Source organism: Centroberyx gerrardi, chromosome 8, assembly GCF_048128805.1.
Source record: "Centroberyx gerrardi isolate f3 chromosome 8, fCenGer3.hap1.cur.20231027, whole genome shotgun sequence".
Taxonomy (NCBI): domain Eukaryota; kingdom Metazoa; phylum Chordata; class Actinopteri; order Beryciformes; family Berycidae; genus Centroberyx; species Centroberyx gerrardi.
In genome coordinates, this window is record NC_136004.1 from 2,405,276 (window position 1) to 2,427,292 (window position 22,017).

The following is a 22,017-nucleotide window of genomic DNA, read 5'->3' on the forward strand; positions in this document are numbered from 1 at the left end:
GTGTTCTTTTTGGATTTTGTTGCTGTTTTGATGAAAGCCCACTCGGGTAACCACAGGCTTTCAAAGCCTGTTTGATGTGATTTTGTTCCCTGTCTTTGGGCTCCGTGCTTGTAGACGCAGTCTCCACCTGGTGGTGTAAGGTCTGGATTACTCCCAGCTTGTGTTCCAGTGGATGGTGTGAATCAAAAAGGAGATACTGGTCAGTGTGAGTGGGTTTTCTGTACACCTCCTAGGGGTGGGCGATATGACATCGTATGCGATGATATCGATATTAACGTGCCCGTGAAACACCATCTAGCATTATCGAGTACACCTTTGCGCATGAGCCAATCACACAATGGCTACGTACACACTGCCAGAATTCGGTAGTGACAACCGAATTTATGAATGAGAGAGAATGCGCATATGTCTGGTACACACTGGGCAGACCGAAGTAAGATGGCTAGACTGTGTATGTGCGGGTAACAGGAGTCACTCCACTCCTCCAATCTCGCGATGGCTGTAAATAATGTCTGTAACCGTAGTAACGTTTACTTCAGACCAATATGGCGGCTACAATCGCCTGTGTTTTCGGTTTACTTGACACCAGTAACACCAGTTACCTGAATCGCCAATTTATCCATAACGTCTTAATAAACCGACAATGACAGCACCGTTGTTTTCTCTTTTTCCACCGCATGAACTTGATACTTTTAAGCGACTGCAACATTTGGGCACAAGACCGCAGAACAGGTAGGAGCAACTGCAATGTTGAAGAAGAAAATTTGAGACTCACAACTCTTAACCTCTGTCTCTTTCAAAGTTGTCCGATTAGGGTTAGACAAACAAAGAAAATGGGTGACAAGCCAGATTATGGTGATGACAGAAATTCTCTCGACTGTTGGGGAGAGGAGAAGCTCTGAATCCACAATGGAATATTTAATTCCCAGATGTGGTTCAACGTCGCTTGTCTTTTTATGTAAGCTTAAGAATATCGTCAAATATCGACATCATCAAAATGACAGAAAATATCAGGATATTATTTTTTGCCTCAATGTCAATTTCACCCCCTTTTGTTAAGGAGACTGACAGAAAGGACAGTTTATTGTTCTGCATCTCCTCCCTTGTGAAACTGATGTTACTGTCCACTGAGTTGATATGTTCCGTGAAAGCTCTAACCTCCCGGGTTCTGATCTTCCTGTCCACTTACTCCATGTACAAATTGGCTACAATGGGGGACACCGGTGAGCCCATGGCGCAGCCATGTTTCTGTCTGTAGAAAATATCCTTGTATTTATATACGTTGTCTGGATTGAGTTCCGTTCTATTGCTCAGGGTATGGTTCTGCATTAGTTCCCTTACGTTCTCAACTGCTAGCACTGTCAACACACATGTGAATGTGGGCCAGACATTGTATGATACCATCATCTGCTTCCAGTTTGAGCCCTTGAACCTTATTGACAAAGTCCTGTTCTGTATGTGGTGCACGGTGTTTCCAACTAGAGGCTCTAGGATGGTGGCCAAATTTTTGCCAATGTTATATGTCACTGAATTAATACTGCTGACAATAGGTCTGAGTGGACTCCATCTTTGTGTTTTTTGGGTAGCCCATATAAACATGGAGTAGCTTCCCTAGGTAAAGGCGATGGTATAACTTGCGATCTATTGCCTTCTGCCTTTCCAGTCATTGTAGGCATTCTATCACCTACTTCTTGTATCTGCTGGTGGGGTCTCTCTTCAGTGTTTCATGTGTTTGTGTCACTAAGCAGTGCACAAACCTTAGAGTGATAGTCCTCCATATTCAACACCACTATGCACCCCCCCTTGTCTGCCTGCAGGATGGTGATGTTTGAGTCCTTACTGAGTGTTGTCAGGGCTTTCTTCTCCTGAGTGTTTAGGTGGGGGGTGGCTTGGAGTTTGTTAAAGGAATAGTTCAGTCATTATCTACTCACCCCCATGCCAGTAGAAAATCGGGTAAAGTTTGTTAGTCCATACAACAGTCCCGGAGATCCCCGGAAGAAGTACATTGCAGCGTTCTCCAAAAGTTGCTGGAGACCTGTCTTCAGAGTTAAAAAAATAATGGAAAATAACCATAAAATGGCTCCATGCAGCTCTTACAGCATAATCCAAGTCTCTTGAAGCCAAAAAATCCCAAAGTGACTTGAAAAGACCGACATTTACACCATTATTTAGCTGAAATTGGCACTCTAGCTGTTGATTTCAAAAAACGTCACGTTTGCGCGCATCCCGGCCTCGAAAGGTAAGACTAGCTTGAATTACCAGAAGCAAGACTTCCGGTTTGGCTGTTTAGCCTTCAAATTAAAAGTGCAAGATTTGTATTTAACTGTCAAATTCAATAAGTGAGCACCCATATTGTTTGATGTCGTAATAATAATGACAAATGCCATAAAATGTGCCATTTTTAACTATAAATGCTGCATGTATTACACTGTGCAGAATACATACAGAACAGAGACTAAAGTGGACGTCAAACATTAATATGGGTGCTCACTTATTGAATTTGACGATTAAATACAAAGTAATTGGTTTAAAGCAGTATTTCTACCTGTTTTAAAATCTCATGCTTTTATTTTGAAGGCTCTTGTTTCTGGTAATTCAAGCTAGTCTTACCTATCGGGCCGGGGTAAATCAACAGCTAGAGTGGCGATTTCAGCTAAATAATGGTGTAAATGTTGGTCTTTTCAAGTCACTTTGGGATCTTTTGGCTTCAAGAGACTTGGATTATGCTGTGAGAACTGCATGGAGCCATTTTATGGTTATTTTCTGTTATTTTTTTAACTCGGAAGACAGGTCTCCAGCAACTTCAGTTGTTTTGGCAAAACGCTGCAATGTACTTCTTCAGGACTGTTGTATGTTGTAACTTTACTCGATTTTCTACTGGCATGGGGGTGAGTAGATAATGACAGAATTTTCATTTTTGGCTGAACTATTCCTTTAAGGTGGCAGAGATTTTCATGCAGAGTTGTTACGCCTCAGGTTCAGGGATGTTGTTCCTCCGGATGGCCGACTCTGTGGCGGTGATCAGATCTACAACGGGGATGTGTTCAGGTGCCACAGCAAAGTTTAATCCCTCGCCATCCTGCTGGCAGGCAAGGGGAGGTGCACAGTGGTGTTGAATACGGAGGACTTTACCCAGGGGAAGCTACTCAATGTTTGTACAGGCTACCCAAAATACACCAAGACAGAGCTCCACTCAGACCTGTTCTCAGCAAAAGCAAAAAGGCAGTGAAATCGCTTTTGTATTTATTGCACTTAAATGAGTAAAATTATTGAAACTAAGATATGTGTTCCTACCATGAATGTACTGTTATTATTTTTCATCCCAAACTTAAGTTCATTAGATATTTTGTTAATAGTTTGTTTTGAATTCCCATGAAGTCAGTTATTATAATAACTGAGGCTTTGGGCCATCCTAATCTTTTCCTTTATATAACTGGAATTTTAAACGCAATAAAATACAAGGATTCATTACCTTCAGATGACATCCCTAGAGGAAAAATTCTAATCAGAGGAGCCTAATAAAACTAATAAACTAATCATCAACTAATGTTGGGTGTTTCTGAAATTGTTCGCAAATGAGTGAGTTACTGAAATGTTGAGTACAGTGAGTCTGTGTGAGTACAGTTTGAAAAATATCACAGTGGATTCTGTTTTTGGTATTACTGCTATGCATAGCCCAGCGTCAAGGCCAGTATATGTTTTGATTTTCACTGTTGTAAAAATGTGATCACTGGCACAAAACTGCCACAACAAACCACGTGGAATATGACTGCACCTTTCATAATACAGGTTGAAAGTAACCACTTTTTCTTGTCTTCCTAGGGTGATATCCAGTAACAGGTCACACATTGTCAAACTCCCAGTCACGAGAGTAAGTGGTATTCTTTACAAGTTACAATAAGAAATACGATCAGATCAGATAGATTCAATGACTTGAAACTGATCCAACCGCATTGCTTTCCCTAGCTGTATTTGGTGGTTTTCTGAACAGTTTTGCATATATGGCAAAACAGTAGCATAATTAAGGCATATGTTTTCTAAGAAGTATGTGCATTTGTGCACACTATAATACTTTGTAAATCAGTTTTCAAAACTGAGATGGGTGGAGATAAGTGGAATTGCTGCTAAATGCTGCAGCTCCCTATGTATGCCCATTATGAATGGCTTAATTCAGCTCCTCTAGGGTTATATGTTTTTTTCTCTTATGGTATTTTGCCTTGCTTCATCCTTAACTATCATTAAATATGCCTGTCTTGTCATACAGAAGTCAGACTTTTGTATTCTCTCCTAATCCTTGGCTAAATTAAAGCTTTCTGAATTCAAATTGCTCTCTCAGTGGTTAGGGAGAGAGGAGAGTGAGTACAATGAAATGAAATAAAATCAGCTCCCTGTCATCTTTCCCGGATTAACAGCAACTGAAGTTCATGCACACACCACACCAATTCCTCCTGCTTAGCAGTCCACCTGCCAAAGAGTCCAACTTCCGCGCTGCCAAAAACCTCTTTGGGAGCACCTTTGCTTTCCAGTAAGTTTCTCCTTAAGCCAGATACCAGGCATTTGCTTCTTGTGAAAGTGAACATGTTGAACGTTTGAAGATTTCAAAGTCGTTATTGTTGAATTTTTGTGAATCTTGTATCTTAAGAGAATTTTATAGAGGTATACTCAGGGAAGTGACACTATACCAAAATTAAGGGAAAATTCACTCAAATATCTGTGAAAATAAGGTTGTTGTAAGCATCTGCATTGCGGCAGCTATGCGCAAGCAGGGCTGCTAAATAAGAAAACATTCCATCTCATCGAGGAGTTACCTTGCCTGAGTTTTGACAACACACCTTTAACCGTGGGTCCACACTGCCAGCAACTTGGTTGATGTGTTGCTCTCTTCGGACCGATTGTGGACGGTGCAAGAGGCTCCAATGCATCTATGTAGTTGCAGCTTTGGTATTGTCTCTCATAACGTCATATCCATTTGATGATTTTTGTTTGTTTTTTAGAATTTTTTTGGGTGTATTTTGACCTTAATTCGACATTTGACAATAGAGACAAACAGGAAAGACTGGGAGAGAGAGGGGAACGACACATGGCATCTCCCTCTTTCTCCCCGAGTCTTGCCTGTCCCTCTTTACTTTGAACTATCTAACACGAGCAAAAATGACCAAAAAATAAAATTAAAATAAAAGTTTAAATATAGCTAGCTAGCAAGTGCTAATTAGGTAGCACTGACTGAAAGTCAACAGAAAAGACTTCAGAAAATGACTTGAGAGCTTACCACTGACCTCAACGATGGATGCAACTGGTCTCCAAACATTGTTTTTAAGACATTCATTGCTGCAGTCTTTGAAATTAAAGTTGTAGAGAACTGGGAAGCTCTGAATGGCTGGAATCAACTTATGACACTAAGTAATCAATTCCTATGTCTCCTTGCAGGATGCTACAGGTTATGTTGATCGCATTGTGAACCCACATGAAGTCGATCTTTGAGGCAACTTTGTTTTTTGTTTGTGAATTTGTGGAAAAATGTTGATTAACAGTAATTAAGTATGAGTATATCTCCTCAGTGGTTCCCACATAGAGAACTGGCACTCCATTTTGAGGAATGGACTGGTTGTGGCCTCCAACACAAGACTTCAGGTAATAACCTATCTAAATGTTTCCACACCAATGATATGGCATAACTGATGTTACTAAATCAGACCAAAATCATTTTAATGATCATTTATAGATCATTGACGTTGTAGTTGATGTTCTAGGTATTACAATTACATCTAGGAATTAAATTCATGAAAGATGAATAGTTCTGTTTCCTTTTGAAAGAACAAACCACATGACTCTTTCTTTCTCTACAATTATGTCAGTTAGGCATCCATTGGACACTTGATGACAGGTGTGGATAAGTGTGAAAAGCATTGTATCAGTGGCCGAACATCAGAACAATGGCGTTAATGAAGCTTTTTCAGCTTCTACCTACCTATAGTTCATTGCTAACATGTTCAGAAGGAAACGTTTTACTGGCTTAGCGTCTTGTAAAAGGCCTACTCTTTTGAATGTGCGTAGCTACGGAAAACCACATGATTATGCATTTTGTTCCCCCAGAGCGCAAATAGGCCTGTTAGGCACCAGTTGGGCATCTTTTGAAGGGCTTGAGTAGCTGTAAAAAGCATGTAATCACCTATTTAGTTGAAAAATGTCTTGGTTTGACCTTGGTTTCACTTCTCTCACCTTATTTACTTTATACAACTACAATCGCCATAAACAAAACAGAATGGTGCAGCTGTCGTCGTGTATGCTAAGAATTTCTCTCTGATCAGCAACATCACACCTTCGGAAAACTTCTGTGCTAAAGACATTTTGGAGTATTTAGCTAAACCAGTTATTACATTTAAAGCATTTTGGCTTATGGGAAGGCCTTCACCTAAAACATTATGCGAAATAATCTGTTACTTCAGTTACTCCAGATTACATTATTCGCAATTTTGAATTTCTCATTTTGAATGGTATTTGTATCAACACATTTTGTATTTTTGCATTAAATGTTGGTTTAATTCAGTTGAAGCCACATAATATTCTATTAGTGACACAGGTAGATGGGTCTGCTACAGCTCTCCCATACTACATGAGATGGCTGAATATAGATGAACAAATTTGTTGAACAACCAGTATTAAAAATGACTTGATATTTCTGAATCAGTATTTTTCCAGGATTGATTTCAGTCCAGCTTTATCGGTCCAACCAGTAAATGCAGTATAGCACCTGGTGAAACACTGTCACCCCACAACTGGCTTGGTTAACATCATAATTAATTTATTTGGTTAAAGACATCTTTCCACTGTGATATTTATTTTCTCAGCTTTTGATACAAGGACTGACAGTATCTAACAGCTAACTATGTGTAGTATGTATTCTGAGGCTGTAAAAGGTTGGTAATTTTTGCAAACAAAAGTAAAACAAACCTGTATTTTGAGTTCCAAAAAGCTTATTCTCCATCTACACATCAAACTCATCAGCAATTAAGTGTATATTCTCCAAATTTAGTTTATCAAATAAAATCAGGATTTCATCTGTAATTCTCTGTCTTAAAATCTGCAACAAAGTTTGTAGTTTCAAATTAATTAGTTATGTTTTGCTTTCTGTTGTAAAGCTCCATGGTGCCATCTACGGGAATGGGATCTATCTCAGCCCAATGTCTAGCATATCCTTTGGCTACTCAGGTAAATACTGACACAGCACAAGATTTATCATACAACCAAGACACAAAATATATACACAGTACTTGTGTAGGTGACTGAATTAATTGCTGACATTATCAATTGCATAACAAACTCCTTCAGTACATTTATTGATTTTGTAAAGTAAGACGGTGCGATAAGATAAGATAAGATGTCACTTTATTAATTCTGGATAATATATACATATATATATATAGGGATCAACCATTTGTTTTTGTCAACATTTATTTATTTATTTTTTTGCTGAACAGGGATGAACAAAAAGCAACAGAAAGTGACTTCAAAGGATGAAACGGCAGCAAGCAGCAAGACAAATGTACATTTACAGGTGACCAGTATAAGACTTCAAATGGGGAAAGCCTGGAACATTGCTGCTTTACTAAGGAGCAAAACGAAAAAAAAGAATGAATGAGATTCTCATGTTTTGTATGTTTTCTCTTTACAGTCACAAAAGAAAGGCCAACATCCTCAGTTCTTGCAAAGTCGGAATCTGAAGTGCATAGCCTTATGCGAAGGTAAGAGATGCTCGACATCCACACCACATCAACACACCAGCTATCAGGATCAGGATCAGCCTAAAGAGAAGGCCGACCATCCTTCAACCGGAGCAGTGCCCTTGAGCCAGACACTGAGGTCCAGATTCACTAAGACTGCGTTACAAGGGCAATTTGTGCATTTTTTTGCACCTTAGTTGCTTGAGATAAGAGTGCAGTTTTTGTCTTATTCATTAAGACATTTGTGCTAAGAATTCAATAAGAATTTTACAAAATCAAGTGGTGGCGCAAACAAGGGGCACAGCACAAGCATAGAGCCCCTTCATCACCACTTGTAAACGTAAATTGCATGTGTCAGCTGTAAGACTAATCCACTAGGGTTGTCGTGGTGGGCGGTGTTCCCGGTGGCATATGGCCTTGGAGTTGACACCGGTGTTATAAGCCCCACACCTGGAATACCGTTATTTTGTAATCCAAAAAATAAAAGCACAAATTCAGAGCTTCCATTTTTAAGTTAGATTACTAAATGATAAATGGATATACTAACAACATACTGATCACTAATATCTGATCACTAATATGACGAATAGGATTAATTGATTGTCCTTACCTACAGTGACAGTGGTGTGTGCAGTAGAATCCAATGGTAAACAAGAGCAATATTTCAGTCTCTGCACTGCACTCACATTAACTTTCTGAGTGTTGAACAGTGTTATAAATCTCTGATTAAAGTGTTACTGTTTACAAATACCGTTACTAACACATGCGAGTTAGGAGCAAATTATAGATTTTTAAGTTTCACTTTTGTTTTCGTGACTCTGACTTTGATATCATTTGACTGCCCCCTAGTGGCGAAAGGCGGTATGACTGGTACGATCAGTGTTGAGGAGGGAAGCAACACCAGTGTAAACATTGCACCACTGTGACAACTCTATAATCCACCAAGTCTGGCACCCTTGTGCCCTAAAGCCCCTTTATAATTGGAGTGTACTCTGATCTGATCTAATTCTAGGATGGAAAACCCTTTCCCTTACTTGCCTGACCTGCTGGCAACGATGCCTGCATCTTGCAGCAATGATAGCAACCATTCTGAATGGACAAACTCTTTGCACAAAGTCTTTACATTACCTTTCAAAAGATCTTATAAGCGCTACAATACTTTGGTGAGAGAGTTGATGTTAAGTCTTAGTGAATTTGACTTGATTTTGACTTGCTTGGTTTCGCCTACAAATAATTATGTGGGAAAAATAATGGGATTTACATATAATTTACATGCGCATGACCATGATAGGCACAAACAGGCTTTATCTTCTGACCAGCGCTACCATGCACACGTTCCACTCATTGCGTACGATTAGTGAATAGCATGCCATTGTGATTTAGTCAATGGCATGCTTTTCCCTGCACAAACATTCAGTGAATCTGGGCCTAAGAACCTGTTCTGTAGCTGACCCTGACCTCTGACCTCCCTGTGGAGGGGGGCAAGAGAAAAGACTGTTTCTGTACAGTGAGCATTAGAGGAGCACAGTATTATCATTATTATTATTATTATTATTATTATTAGTGGTAGTAGTAGTAGTAGTAGCAGTAGTAGAAGTATTAAACACTTAAAAGGCACACCAAAGCCACATATTTGCTTCACAGTAATTATGCTATTATAAGAGGGAAGTGGCACAACTAATTTGGCCAAGGATGGACAAGTTTATGATCGGGCTGCCACCCACACTATATTAGATTAAACTAAAAACAGTTCCTGGAGAAACTGTGAGCTTGCTGCAAGCAGCTGGAAGAATACACAAGTTAGACAGGTCAATCAGTTAGACAAGTCTGTCAATTAGACTGGTCTCATATTTAGACAGGTCTATTAAGTAAATGAGATAGACAGCTGGTTTGACAGACAGGTCAATGAGTTAGCCAGGTCTGTCAGTTAGACAGGTTAGTTAGTTAGACAGGTCAGTAAGTTAGATAGGTCAGTCACTCAGACAGGTCTGTTAGACAGGTAGTTAATTAGACAGGTCAGTAAGTTAGACAGGTTTGTTAGTTAGACAGGTCAGTCAGACAGGTCTGTTAGACAGATGATTAGTTAGACAGGTCAGTTAGACAGGTCTGTTAAACTGGTGGTTAGTTAGGCCAGTTAGACAGGTCTGTTAGTTAGACAGGTCAGTGAGTTAGACAGGTCAGTTAGACAGGCTAGTGTGTTAGACAGGTCTGTTGGTTACACAGGTGGTTAGTTAGAAAATGTATGAGTTTTCCATTCTCTTCCAGTGATCACTTCCCCTGACCTGCACAAACATGGAGATATCTGGGTTGTTCCCAACACAGACCATGTCTGCACAAGGTTTTTCTTTGTGTAAGTAGATTATGTACCATCATTTTGATTATGTAATAATGTGGCACGTCTCCTCTGAATGACTATTCAAATATTTATAATATCATTTATCTATTTCATTTATTTCTCAATTCTACAAATATGAGATTTTAAGTAGCCTATACGACTAATGTATGGAGAGAGATTGGACTCAATACTATTGACAAATGTGTGTATAAAGATCCATAAATAAGAGACACATCACAATGTGTTTTACTGTCCACAAACAAATATCTCTCAACTTGTGTCTTGTAAATGTCATTTAAATGAGTGTGCAATGATTTGTACAAATGGATACATATTTGTGAGTACATGTTATCTTTTTTGCACAAATATCTCACACTTTGTGGCACGCTATGAACGAGTCAGGGTTGGTTTGGAATTTGTCGCCGGTGATTTGTGTTCAGTAGGCCAAAACTGAGCTGTCAGCATTGCGTCTACAAAGACAAAAGTATTAAAAGATGAAGCTTTGGATGTTGTTGCCTTGGCTATATGAGCACAATGCAAGTAGACTACAGCCTATTTCCACGGGGTATTTCTCCTCCTCTTGAGCGGGAGAGCTGCTGGACTGTGCACAGAAATACGCTTCTGGTCTGAACAGTCCAGCTGCGACTCGTGCGAGAAAATGCGCTACGTGGACGTTCTGCATTCTGTTTTGCCTGATTCCCAGAAAGGCGGCACCACTACCACCACAGAAGAGGAAGACTGCCACCTACTGGTAGCTGGCTTGCTGACATTGGGCGCATGGAGGAAGTAGCCACATTTGTGTGTGGATCGTTTGAGAATGCTTATTGCAAAAAAATACATATGGAAATTGGAAACGTGTGTCCAAAAGGGAAAACATGTACTCGCAAATACAATTGTACAAATCATTGCACACTCATTTAAATGACAATTTACAAGACACAAGTTGAGAGATATTTGTTTGTGGATAGCAAAACACATTTGTGATGTTTCTCTTATTTATGGATCATTTGTCAATAGTATCCAATCTCTGTCCTGTCCTCTATCCTGAAATCTTTTTTTGCTTTTCCTTGTTTAGCTACGAAGATGGGCAGGTGGGAGATACAAGCATCAATACGCAAGACCATGGCATCCATCGGGAAATCCTGCGAGTCATCGGCAACCAGACAGCCACAGGATGAGCAGATCGCCACACAATACTGCTGCCTCCTCCACCTCACCATCAACCTCCATAGGAAGCCGGATTCACGAGCCAAGGTGTGCTCCAACCGACGTGGAATAAAAAGAGGTTTCAGTAAAGGGTCAAAATCTTCAAAGAATAGCTATGATGTTTAAATACCTTGCTCGAAACCAGATCTGGAAATAAAATAGGAAACTCTGTAGAAAGAAAACATTTTTCTAGGTTTATATGTAAAATGAAAAATTCTGTTTTTCTGAAGATAATGACATGCCTCAGTGTAACTGCTGGCCAACTTTACTTTTTTAGAGAACATTTAAAATGGTAGAACTCTGGTGAATATTTTGAGACTTTTGCTGGTAGTAAGAGGCCTTTTCAGGAAATATAAGATGTTTGCATTTCGAAAAGGTACCACTTGATCTTGTTTACTAAGAGTTGTACCTTTTTAAAGTACAATGTACTTTCTGTATAATGGAAGTGTTGATATGCACTTTATTTTTTGAATGTAATATAATATATTTGTTCTAACTGGTCATAATCTGAAAAAAAAAAAAAAAAAAGCTTTTTCCACTCTGATAAAAAAACAAACAATTTTATGTATTTTCAACAGTAGTAAATAATATTGAGGGACACAGAAATATGAGTGGGACTGGAATTTTGATTTAAGTAAGTACCCAGTTAGATATCAGTAATCTGACATCTAACTGACATATATCAAGCAAAATAGAAAAGATAACCAGTACATTTTACATGGTGTAAGTCATATTGTGAAATATATGGCAGATTCGCAATGGGAGGCATCTGCATCTGGATCTGGATTTAAGATTCCTTCTCAAAAGTGGTTACTACAGTCTGCCAGGTCAGCATACCAATAGGCTGTGTTGAAATAAAGATCTACAGTCAATAAAAAGGCAGTGTAGTGTGCAGCCTTACATTTCAGATTGAACTTTGTACTTTGAATATTGGGTGGCTGTAAGGTTTGCTCTCTTGTTAACAAAATGAGCTTTTTGAAATGGGTCTTTTGATTCTGGGTATGGTTTTTCTATATTAATTGGTGTTTGCTGCTTGTTGTTTATATCTTGCTGCGCTTTTAAGACCAGTCAGAAAAGTGAGTATGCCCCTTGTACTCATTGTATTATATATATTTCTGGGGAAATAGTGTTATCACACTCCAGTATTTGGCCATTTGAGTAAAATTCCCATTACCCAAAAAGCAAAAAAGTTGCCATCTTCAGTACAAAATCATATTCATGGAGCTCTGTAATATACTGTATTCAGTAATGGTAAAAGAGGTGATATGTGTACATCTTAAGTGACCAAATGACACATTTTCCCACAATATAATGTAGTTATAGATACACCAAACCATGCACTTCAAACTAGCTTCATCACCAATTTATCGCTAGAGATGAGTCTCCATTTCCAACATTTATTAATTATGACTTTTATTAGTCTTTCAGTTATTTCCCCCTCCAGTTCACATTACATCAATGGCAATGTCACTAAACTAAAATATCACATCCTTGTAAGACAAAGTTACCAGACTGTAAAATGTATAATCCTTTTAAAACATTTCAAAAGATTTAGTAGGTTCTTTATTCACTTCTAACATTTACAGTTGCATAGTATGTGTTTTATAAATCATGGTTTTAAAACACTCACAAGCAACACTACTATATACATGTATATAGGTTAAAGCCACATTCCTAAGTAACTTTCCGACTATGTTTGAGGATCCACAACATCCTTTGTTCTAAGGTAAAGTTTTAATATGATCAACTTGATAATTTTGCACCTAAAGCTGTTTGCAGACTGTGCTGTGTAATTGGAGAGAATTAAAATTTAGATTTATCAGTCTATCAGTCCTGTACAACTTGAAGCCATTCCACTGTCACATTGTGCGAGGCTGTGTCCTATGTCTGCCGACGGCACAGTGTCTGAGCTCCGCCCCCAAACAAAAGCGGCCTGGGGAATTTAAAATCGGTGTTGGTGAAATAGCAAGTGGTGGCAGTAATGACGGCAATGTTTTGACGGCAAGGAATCTGCCCTCCCCCAATGGATTTTGGTACCTTCGTCATGCTTTCTTTTTGAGTTGGACATGTTTGGTTTTGTTTGCATGTTATACAGCTGGTGCGCTAACATGCCATCACTCCCTATGCTCCAATCGGTCACTCGAGTACGTGTCATACTACACGAATATGCTCCCAAATTTCTGACACTGCCATAACTGTCGGAACCTAGGACTCCATGGATCGGCTATCGTGGACCTTGACGCACTGAACGAGCAAAGACTGCCGACCATCGTTCATGAGTAAAGATTTTAAATCGCACAGTCTGCAAAGAGCTTAAAATGTCCAGTACATTTGCCAACTAATGCAAAGGGCTTAAGCCTCCGCTGGTACATGCAACTATGAAGGTGATTTTCTGAAAATGAAATGTTGTATCCTCAATATTCATGTTTTAGACCAGAGTATTCAAGCAAACAAACTTCAGTATTTCATTGCCCCAAATTTTATTTATCTTCGAGTCATCTTAAAGAGAGTAAAACATCAATGCTGCTGTTGATTATGAGGACACTAAACAGCAAACAGGAGGGATACAGCAGTGGTTTTCCACAAGGAAAGTTATAAGAAATCAACGGACTGAAGATCAAGACTCAGTGTGGTCAGCAGTATATTTTATTTGATTCAGTTGTGATTAAGTGTTGCTTTAATCTGGATGTCTTACTTCGTATTCTGCACAAATCTAGTGAGAAGTATGCTATTTAGCATTTGGTGCCTTATATAAATTGGAAAATGGTAAATATATGACAATACATATTGTACATAATGTAAATATTGCCACAACAACAAGGAGGCCAAATATTTTCCGTATTAAGTTTTTACAGCGATTTCCTCATTTTGCAAATGAATTGGGTTTTTTGGCTTTTTACAAGTTATGAAAATAGTAGCTTATGTACTTGTTTATGTTCATTAAATTCAAACTTCCTGAGAAATCACTGCTTCTTTATTGTTGTTTCTTAGTGCAAGACCTGTTTATACACAGCCAAGGTGTTTGGTCCAACTGGTATTTCAACCATGCTTTATGAAAAATTGTATTCGTTTGCTAAGCAAACAAGTAGCAGGGAATTAATTACAGCCAAACCAGGCATATGTCAAAGATTGATCATACACGTTACAAAGTACTGAAAATTCTTATACAGCACAGTTAGCCGTGAATTGTTGATATGCTTACTCTTGTGATAATCAGGGAACTAGATGGTGATCTGTCTTGTTTTCTCCTGTGTTTTATGTATGAACAATACTTCACAACACTATGTGTTGGTAACCATTGTATAAATGCAGCATTTCCATAGGTCTTCTTTAATGTGATTATGATACTTGCTAATGTCTTCTGTTTTTTATTCCTATGTAGATGCACTTTTATGATGAAAACTATAGTACAGTAGAAAGTATTCTTTATGGAAACGATGGGTACTTCTGTAATGCTGATCAGTGCGAGTGCTATGTACCTAGCTGATTCCCATTCATACCCGTAGTCACAGTAAAGAATACCCTCTCAGTATTATCACAACAAAAGCATGTCAGATCAAATCACCATATTCTTAATTTTCACACCTAATTTGTAGTCCACTATGCCGTAATTACTGACATCTATTTACATGTGCATGTTAAACGTTAAATGATGTCCATAAGTAAATTCTGTGAGACAGCTGTACCATTTCGCTAACATTTCTTACTTAGCTTCTACATTCATGCGTAGTTGACAATCTTTCAGATGAGTTACTCAATTCCTTTGACTTTCAGTTCATCTCGAACACGCTTCAGATAATCAGGATCTGGGTACCCATAGCTGCAAACAAACAGAAACTGCATGGGCTACTTGTAAACTTTGTGATCTCATGAGGACAATTTAATGATCATGATGGAAATAAATATAATTATAACATTTAATCATATTGTACATCTAAGTAATGTGTATTGGACATCTATAAAATGTAATGGCACCAATGAAAAAAAAAAAAAAAGTACTTACTATGTTGGGCCTCCATGTGTCGAGGTTTTGTGGTGAATATCATTCCATGTGACCAAATTGTTCCTGCCAGTTGTAGAAGATTGGCCAACAGTGAAGACGAGTCGTTGATTAAAGGCTTGCTTCAGCAACTCCAGAACCTTCCTGCCCTCTGAGGAGTCTGGGAGATAAGCTGTACGTGATGCACCTTCATACCGCTGACCTGGATTAGGATGCTCCTCCTACAGTTAAAGGGTACACAAGTTTCCAATGAATACAGGCTCTGCTTGGTGATGTCATGTCCTGAACTGGAAGTTATAGAGGGCTTTCAGTTGATGTAATGCACTCTCTGGTGGCCATATTGGAGGTCCAAAGCTATTGGGTAACAGTGGCTAGCAACAGCTGGTTGCATTTATAAAAGTAGAACAACAGAACTCAGTGCACATTGTTGTTTAATCAATGCTTTTTGCAATTTATGACAGAGAGACAAAACACCAATATAATAATGCAAGACAAGACAGAACAAGCAGAGCAAAACCATACACCACAAGTACACAACGGGGTGTGTTGAGTCTACTGAGGTGAGCTGGATGTCCAGCCAGCCCTGCCACAGGAGGCGAGGCACCCTGAAGAGCCCAAGAGAGCCAAGCCTGACATGTCCAAGACCCTCCAGGGCAATAAAAACACCCATTAAGTCCTGCCACTGCTGGCGTGGTTCACCACCCTGGAGAACACATGGGCAGGCAGTAGAATGGACTGAGCCTCACTCACAGCATGCTTGGCACAGCAGACTGGGCATCCAAACATTGTTGGACGTTGTTAATTTCTGTGCTGTTTTTGACTGAGAACTGATCATTTCATCATTGATACATCTGACTGATCTAACCATAGTATCTGGTTAGCTACCACTGTCTTGTTAACACATCTGATTTATAGCTACCATATCGCGTAGAAGCTAGTGTTAGTAGTGGCTAGTAAGGAAATGTTAACATTAACAGTGGTTGCTTTGCTATATTAGCTAGCTAACAAATTCAAAGAATAACTACTTCTTTGTTTGTTGTGTGAGTTAGGTGAAATTGAGAATGAGGTTCATTTCTTGCTTTACTGTCCTGTCTACGAGGACGTAAGGGATGTACTTTTTAGTAAAATGTCCTCTATTTATGTTGATTTGTAGCTGTATAATAATCTGTACTTTTGTAATGAAATGTAATGAAATGTATGACCACTGCAACTGTAACTTTGGTGTCTTGTAAACCCATGAGGGTTGGGCACTTTGTGTGCATGACACGAAAATAAAAGAAAATCAATCAATCAATCTTCAGGTTAGCAACTCAGTGTTTTGGAGTAGAGACTAAGACTAAAGACAAGACAGTTTAATGTGTCACAGTAACCTACATTTGGGAACAAATCTACCTCATCCTTATTATGTCACTTTTATTTCTAACATTACTGCATGGACCTGCAGCCACACCACAGCAATTGATTTAAGGTATCTCTCTTTTTAGCCTAGTTTTTATAAGCTTAGATATTTGCGCACAGACAATTCTTCAAGGGACCTCCCATGATGGAGCCTTGACGTGGTTGATAGGAAATGAAAGGAACAGTTAGTTGGCAGTGTCCAAACCATATCGCCATTGGCACATAATTGGGCTTTGGTTGTCCCTTATGTCTCTAGAAGAAATTCCCTCTACCTGTATGTATGACTATTTCTAAGATGTTCGTTTCTACAGTTGTACTGTTCAACTAATGTATCCTTTCTTCTGTGGCCTGTGTTGTATAATATACAACATATATGTGTAAAGGGTAGGGGGCCTTCCTCAACCTGTGTATCCAATGTCAGCGTTCACACCTGATGAAAGGTATATATGACATGTATGCACATAATGCAGCAAGCGTAACCCACCCTGGTTCCTTCAACACCATAAATGACTCCCCATGAGATTCCAGGTTACATGTGGAGACAGAATTTAATTCAGCTTTTTGGGATCTTATGTACCATCCATAATGAAAGATGTTAAATGAATAATGATCACAGTGCTGACATGCTGCATTTAAAATATTTTCAGCAGAACTCACATTATTCTCTGTGTTCTTACCTTTTGGATGCCACTTGGAATATAGTAATGAATGGTTATTGTTCCATATTTCTCATATCCAGGCAAAGATGACTTGTCTTTGGTGACATCCATTTTCCCTCCTTGTGGTTGTGTTCCTGTTAAAGCGCCATAGAGCTCTCCGCATGTAGGGCAAACCGGTTTGTACTCAAAAGCCTGTTTCAAGCATCCCCTGCAAAATGAGTGCTTGCATCGCAATGTCTCTTTCTCTGTTGTTTTCATGGCATCCATACAAATTGCGCATGACTCTTCTTCAGGCTGTTTGCTGTGTGTATGCGACGTAGAAGAGATTCTGCTGCTTGGAGTATGTGTTGAACTTCTATGCCTTGGACTAAGAAACTCCTCCAATGCAACAATTTGCACAAAAGCTCCAGTCACTGTTGCTTCATATTTACCGTGTTTTGGTTCAATAAGGAGCTCTGTAAATCTTCTCTGCAAGTCTTTGAGGTCATGTGGATCTACAGTGAGAGATTTAATCTGCAGGTCTGAGGCAATTCTTTGGTAGAATGTAACGAATCTCTCTCTGACAAGATTGGCATGAACTGGGTTGATGTTGCGATGGCATGGTTTGAATGTGACAGTTGTTTTGCCAGTAGGGTTATTGTGTGGTGTTCTCTGGCTATGCTGTCTTTCAATTAAGAAACGGTTTCCTTGAATTCTGTTAAGTTCCTTTGAGTGTTTTTGCTCAATGTAGGTCATAACAACTCCAGCTACCTCAACTGGTTTGACATGAGTGGAAATGTGGTCATCCTGGTGATTTGTGCTTCCATTCTTGGCACTAGTGGAACCACGCCTTAGAGTAGACAGTTTTGTGAAAACGTCATCCATTTCCTCATAGGATCCTTTTACTTGGTAACAGGATCCTTTTTTCTTGGGCTTGTAATCTCTGAGAATCCCCATTAATTGACTTGTATCTTTGTAATCTGCTTCATCAACAGTGACAGTGACCTCTGTGATGAACTACAACAAAACAACAAAAAAAGATGGTTTGAGTTAGCTGCATGATGTATTCCATGTAAATGCAGTATGTTACATATCTTTTACCATTCTAAACCTACACATTTAGCAATTTGGATAAACATTTTTCTTTCTCACTGTGCTTAATGAAGGGGATGCACCAATGTGATACTGAGCACTGGTATCGGGCCAACATTGGTCTATGGCATTTAAGTTATTGGAAAGGGAACATTAATATCATTAATACCACATTCATTGACAAATTACTCCAGGCCAAAACATGCTGGGAAGTTGAGGTCAAATATTCAGATATGCTACTAAAACTTAATTTGCGAAACAGGTAAAATGGCTCTGAAACATGTTGGTCTTCCTCAAAGTCCGACACGATTGGCCTATGGTCATTTTCAATCGCAAAGACCGATGGCTATGTGACTAACTAGAGAGCTGCTGAAAGTTTTGATTTTACAAAACTGCAACAGAGACTTTTAATTTTTTAATTGAGATGAAGATCGAGACGAAGGCCTAGGGCTCCGGGTCCTTTCCACAATAAAATTTTGAAATGAAATAAAAACAAATACCCTGAAATTTGGTGGTGTGAATTTTTTGTTCTCATGGTAGTTGGACAGTAAAGTGAAGTCAGCTTGCAGATCCAGGACTCCAGAGTGCGACCATTTAGTCGCATTTTGCGACGATTTTTGGAGATGGTGCGACTAAAATTTGTAACTAAGAGCACCAGTGCGACTTGCAATGCTGTGTTGTGAAAATGTCGAGAAAGAAGAAACTAGACATTCTTTCCTATTTTCAACCCAATATGAGTGATAAAACAATTTGTTCAAGTTAATTTAACTTGTTTCTATGAAGTAGCACCGTTATGAGTGAAGCTAGGCTACTGTATTTCTGCCTCTCCCACCATGTTGACATTCCAAAACAGCCCAATGGACCAAAAGCTATCTGTCAATAATTCTGTCTGTTTTCCGACGGATCAGTGTGGCCGCAGCTAGTGGAATTCAACACCCGCGGCGTGGGCCTGTACAGGATCTGTACTTCAGTCAGCAGCAGGTGATCCCGTAAAAGAGGCAAAGACATACGCTTTCTGACAGAAATGACTGACACAATTTACATTTTTACATTTACATTCACACAATTTGTTGTGCTATGTGATATGCTGGCCACATACTTTGTTTGCATTTGTTCATTTATTATTTAGTGTCTGTTTAAGTTATGTTACCATTTAAAAAAGCACAGATTTTTTTTCCATTTGAAGGGAAGCACTATTTCATTGTGATTATTAGCCATACAAATCAACGGACCAGCAACCAGCCAGCAACTTCCCATCTAGATTTTCCAAATTAAAATTAATGGTAAACAAGTAGGCCTACTTGATGCTTTTCAAAGCTGTAGGAAATTGTGTTAAATAATATTCATAAACATATAGGCTAAAATTACAACAATTACTAAACAACAGGTTCTCAAGCTGTTTTAAGAACTATTTTATTAACTTTGAAAATATTTTATGACTTCACACTGAGGGCAACTACTGTGATCTGTATCATTTTCAAAGGTTTGTATCAACACAAAAAGTTCATTAATTTATTCAGGACAACCTGAATTATCCGATATCTGTAGCCTACGTGTGGGGTAAAGGCTGATAGGTTTTCGTGCGGACGGCCTATAATTGCCAAGAACTTTTATGCCAAGAGCTTTTATGTTGAAGGCTACATCGCTAAACCGGAAGTGACATTGCTGCCAACTGCTGTGCAAGACTAACCGTACAGGGGCAAAGGAACATTTTTAAACCTTGAAATTCGAATGTAGGCCTATTTCACCTTTAATATTAGCATGTTACATTACAACACATTACATTATGTCATATAGGCTAGTAGACGCTGTTGTCCAGAGCGACGTACAATAAGTAGCTAGTAGCCTACATTTTGTTGTTTGTTTTCCCTCCAAGCGTCTGAATAAAAGATTTTCTGCAAGCAGCAGCCTATGAAATTCCTTGTACATTGTACTTGGCGAATAGCTAAACTTTCTGATAGTGATGTTGAAGAGAACATGTAACCGCCACTAAAGCCATTTCCTGAACTCATAGATATCCAACCTACCTCCATGCTGAACAGACGCTCCTTTCGTCTCAAATAATGTAACATTAAATGATTTATCTGAATGCACGGCCGAGCTGCGAGCTTCAAGGTAACAATAGGACCCTGACACACTCTGGGTTTCACTTTCAAGTTGTCTCGCGCTGTGGCTGCCTTCATGTGCTGTCGGAATCTTCTAATTCAACGGTAGCCCTGATTAAAGGAAAATTCCAGTGTGATTTGAGTCAATTGCATGCTTCATGCTCATTTTCTCCCCTTCATTCTTACGTTGTAGCATAACGTAGCTCTGTGCCGCTTGATTTCTAAAATTATACAGCCACCAAAATTCTAGCCTACTTTAATTACCAGGTCCATTTTGTTATTTCTTGTGATGTAGTGGTAAATAAAAAGGAGGGTAAACTATGACCTCCAGTAGCTGATCATCATAAGCCATAAAAATTCTAAAATGCTAAAATACCCTATCCCTATGTAATTTAGATTAGATTGATACTACTTACTATAATTTATAATGTGAATTTATGTAATAAAGATTGTCAGGCTTATAAGGTGGTAAACTCTATTCTGCAAATTAAAAGTTGGTTAAACAGTTTACGGTGTACTATGAAACCAAGCCCCTTAATTTCATCCCTGAAATGTCCTTAATTTCTCCATTATATAAGCATTAATTATCCATTAAAAATAACATAGCTTTAAAAAGTGAGGTTAGTATCATGGGTTTTTAAGGGATTTATTCGTGGGTTGATTCATAGAGACACTAGTAATTAAAGGATTTCTTATGCCTTTTGTGCATGGTTTACAAGATTATTAATGACTTATTAATGGAAAAGTTCCTGTCTCCCTGAATTTTTCATTATATTAGAAAGTAAGCTGTCAAGATTAAGGGGGTGTTTAAGTGAGTTTGGATGGGGTCTCCTCCATTAATCACTCCCTTAACTAATTTCAAAGGGATTTTGCATTAATTAAGGGACGGATTAATGAAGATTTAAGGTTATTTTAAGGGATTACTGGTTCGTAGAGTTTACCCTCCACTACATCCTTGCCTATTTCCGACCAAAAGTGCTTCACAAATCGTATTCACTTCTTCTTCCACTCGAGGAAATTTACGAGGAGCACCTGAAGGCGGCATCACTGCTCCATGCGCCAGCAGTACCCGCCGCCGGCCATCAGAGGTCAGTAGAGCACCGCTCACTGATTGGATTCCAATTATTGTCCGTGGAGTGACGCTGCAGTCCACCATGTGACCATATGGACTCATGAACAGTTCCCTATCAAGTCCAATCCATGTATTTAACATCATGTCTGATCTGTACGGTCACACAGCAGTTCCATAATAAACGAGATTTTCTGTTGACAGAATAACCGTCGGGGAGCTGTAGGTCTGTTCCAGCCCAGCAGGCGACTGACACACTTCTCCGCTGTTGGCGTCCGGTAACTTCACATCAATGATATGGTATGAAAGTTCCTCCGGTGTTCAGCCACCACACAGACACGAAGGATGCCCGGTATGGATCACAGTATGTAGCCTGCGGACAGAGGACAGCAATCACATCTCAATTTAACCTTGAACTGGAACGAGACGGGCTTAGACTTGTTCAGGTGAGGC

General features: G+C 39.0%; 2 protein-coding genes across 3 annotated transcripts in view; one reads left to right on the forward strand and one right to left on the reverse strand.

Annotated features, from left to right (window-relative positions):
- Positions 1-14,225, forward strand: part of parp8 (poly (ADP-ribose) polymerase family, member 8) — a 79,304-nt gene extending 65,079 nt beyond the window's left edge. Inside the window, exons 19-26 of one of the 2 annotated variants that reach the window (XM_071915176.2) lie at positions 3,823-3,871; positions 4,413-4,525; positions 5,559-5,631; positions 7,140-7,209; positions 7,479-7,555; positions 7,673-7,742; positions 9,987-10,071; positions 11,132-14,225. In XM_071915176.2, coding sequence (XP_071771277.1) covers positions 3,823-3,871; positions 4,413-4,525; positions 5,559-5,631; positions 7,140-7,209; positions 7,479-7,555; positions 7,673-7,742; positions 9,987-10,071; positions 11,132-11,234 — 640 coding nt within the window. In that variant the 3' untranslated portion in view covers positions 11,235-14,225. The remainder of the gene's footprint in view (positions 1-3,822; positions 3,872-4,412; positions 4,526-5,558; positions 5,632-7,139; positions 7,210-7,478; positions 7,556-7,672; positions 7,743-9,986; positions 10,072-11,131) is intronic. The other variant, XM_071915177.2, reaches the window with a different exon arrangement.
- Positions 14,197-20,500, reverse strand: LOC139924207 (uncharacterized). Its single transcript, XM_071915187.2, has 4 exons — positions 20,418-20,500; positions 17,338-18,315; positions 15,266-15,483; positions 14,197-15,082 (listed from the first exon to the last, which is right to left on the reverse strand). Exons 1-4 carry the CDS (start codon positions 20,460-20,462, stop codon positions 15,013-15,015), a joined length of 1,311 nt encoding a protein of 436 aa, XP_071771288.1. The 5' UTR covers positions 20,463-20,500; the 3' UTR covers positions 14,197-15,012.
- Positions 20,501-22,017: the final 1,517 nt, after the last annotated feature.